Below are 2,322 nucleotides of genomic sequence, written 5' to 3'. Positions count from 1 at the left end.
GGAAAAAAGTCAGAATTCTGAGATTAAAGTCAGACTTCTGACTTTTTTCCCATACTAAACTGAAATTTTTAAAAAAAAATCAGTTAACTTTTTTTTTTTTTTTAGTGGCCCTAATCCTCTTCCGTACTAATCTAATATCTTTGAAGTTGATTTTTAAATAAATCCTGATTAATGACTTCATGTATGTAATGACTTCATACAACTGATGCTGCTATTTTCTTCCTGCAGGTGAGCATCTCTACCGTCGGTTACGGAGATGTCGTTCCGATCTCCTATCTCGGCCGCTGCGTGGCATTTGGCTGCATCTCCTTCGGCATCATCCTCAATGGGATGCCCATCTCCATCCTGTTCAACAAGTTCTCTGACTACTATGCCAAACTGAAGGAGCAGGAATACACATATTCCAACACTGAGCGCACATTCCAGCTCAAGAAACGCCTCCGGCGTAAGTTTGACCGCTGCTTTGAGCCGCCGCCCGAAGACTCTGAAGATGAGATTCACTATCGACCCAGTGGAAGGCACACCGACTTGGACTATGACTTTGATGACTGATGCTTTCCACCTAATTGTGTCATCTTTAAACCGAAACGGCCTTATGACACATGGGTCTGGAAAGTTTAAGGACTCAACCTTCTGGATTGCTGAGACTATGGAGCTGATCTGATTAATCTAAGGAGGCGACATGGAAGCAGCAGGGCACAGAAATAAGCTTTAAGCCACGGCTTTGCCATCAGTCCCACTAAACGCATAGGGTGACGTTCATTGCTCTCTCAGGTGGACTAGGTTTGTCAACTAGACAAGCTGTTATCTGCTTCCAAGGACAGTCCTGTCTGCAACTACTGCTGACTAAACCTATATAGATGTCAAGGATTTTAAGTTCTGACGTACTGAAATAAATAAAGCAGTAGTCATTCCTTAAATGGGCCCTTTTCTAAAAGTGTTTTTAGTAAAATGTGTTATATGTATTTTTTTTTAGCTTTTCAGAATCTCTACAAGAAGTATTTTTAAATCTTTTTTTTCAAAGTTATTGACATATACAAGAGAAAATAATTTTAATACATAAATGATCTTGAATAAAATAAAAAAGGCATTCAAACGATGATTCCATTAATTTCAATCTGAAAAATTCACATGGAAAGAAAAAGACAATTAGAAGAATTTTATTGATACAATTTAATATGGCGCTCAGACCTCGGCAGGAAACATTGGNTTTATTGATACAATTTAATATGGCGCTCAGACCTCGGCAGGAAACATTGGCGCTGAATTTTCCTTTAATATGCATAAACAGGAGTAAAGAACAGGGATGTTCCAGTAGACTGCGTGAGCTGATACTAGTTCCTCGTTCAGGGACCTGGAAGATAGATGTCCAGCATAGATAAACACAGGTTGCATGAACCTTTCCATGATGAGCAAGCATGAAGCAACAGTGGAGAGGAAAAACTCCCCTCCCCTAAATGATTTTGAATAAATACAAAAAAAAAGGCATTCAAATAATGATTCCATTCATTTCAATCTGAAAAATTCACGGACAGAAAAAGTCAATTAGAAGAATTTTATTGATACAATTTAATATGGCGCTCAGACCTCGGCAGGAAACATTGGCGCTGAATTTTTCTTTAATATGCATAAACAGGAGTAAAGAACAGGGATGTTCCAGTAGACTGGTTGAGCTTATACTAGTTCCTCATTCAGGGACCTGGAAGATGGATGTCCAGCATGGATAAATACAGGTTGCATGAACCTGTCCATGATGAGCAAGCATGAAGCGACAGTGGAGAGGAAAAACTCCCCTTTTGGAAGAAACCTCTGGCAGAACCAGGCTCAGCATGGCAGATTTCTGCCAGGCCAGTTGGGATGACACAGGGAACGCAGTAAGATTCAGAGAGGAATGAAACTCTGATGAAGCTTTAGCTATGATGGCGGAGGAGGGGCTGGAGGTGGGTTGAAACGGGGTAATCTGACTCAAAGTCAGTCATAGCGCAAAAACTGCCTGTGCTTTGGCGTGTAGCAGACTGAGTTGTGGATTTGGAGACCTTTTAAAATGAACTCAAGAGTAGCCTGGCTTGTGGTTGTGTTTTCGTCGTCGCTCTGTTAGTACGTCATATGCTTCTGTCCTGGCCTCGCTAAGCACTGTGGCCTTCAGCAGTAACTCAGCTATACAAGTAACTAAACACTTTCCCATTCGTCCACCAAGAAGCACTGCATTAGGTTCTTTAGCAGGATTTAATGAGAATTGTGTAAAATTGTAACACACAAATGTACAGAAAATGAATGCCAGCTAAGCTAACATTGGGCTAACACAAGTTAAAATGTCTATCT

At 40.6% G+C, this 2,322-nt stretch overlaps 1 protein-coding gene across 1 annotated transcript in view; it reads left to right on the top strand.

Annotated features, from left to right (window-relative positions):
* The window catches only part of LOC107100644 (potassium voltage-gated channel subfamily V member 2-like), an 8,661-nt gene extending 7,905 nt beyond the window's left edge, over positions 1–756 (top strand). The window contains exon 4 of the mRNA XM_015399215.1: positions 229–756. Coding sequence (XP_015254701.1) covers positions 229–552 — 324 coding nt within the window. The 3' untranslated portion in view covers positions 553–756. The remainder of the gene's footprint in view (positions 1–228) is intronic.
* The last annotated feature ends 1,566 nt before the right edge of the window (positions 757–2,322 follow it).

This window comes from Cyprinodon variegatus, unplaced genomic scaffold (assembly GCF_000732505.1).
Source record: "Cyprinodon variegatus isolate N-32 unplaced genomic scaffold, C_variegatus-1.0 Scaffold995, whole genome shotgun sequence".
NCBI lineage: Eukaryota > Metazoa > Chordata > Actinopteri > Cyprinodontiformes > Cyprinodontidae > Cyprinodon > Cyprinodon variegatus.
Note: the sequence above shows the minus strand (reverse complement) of the source record. Positions and strands in the feature narration are given on the sequence as shown.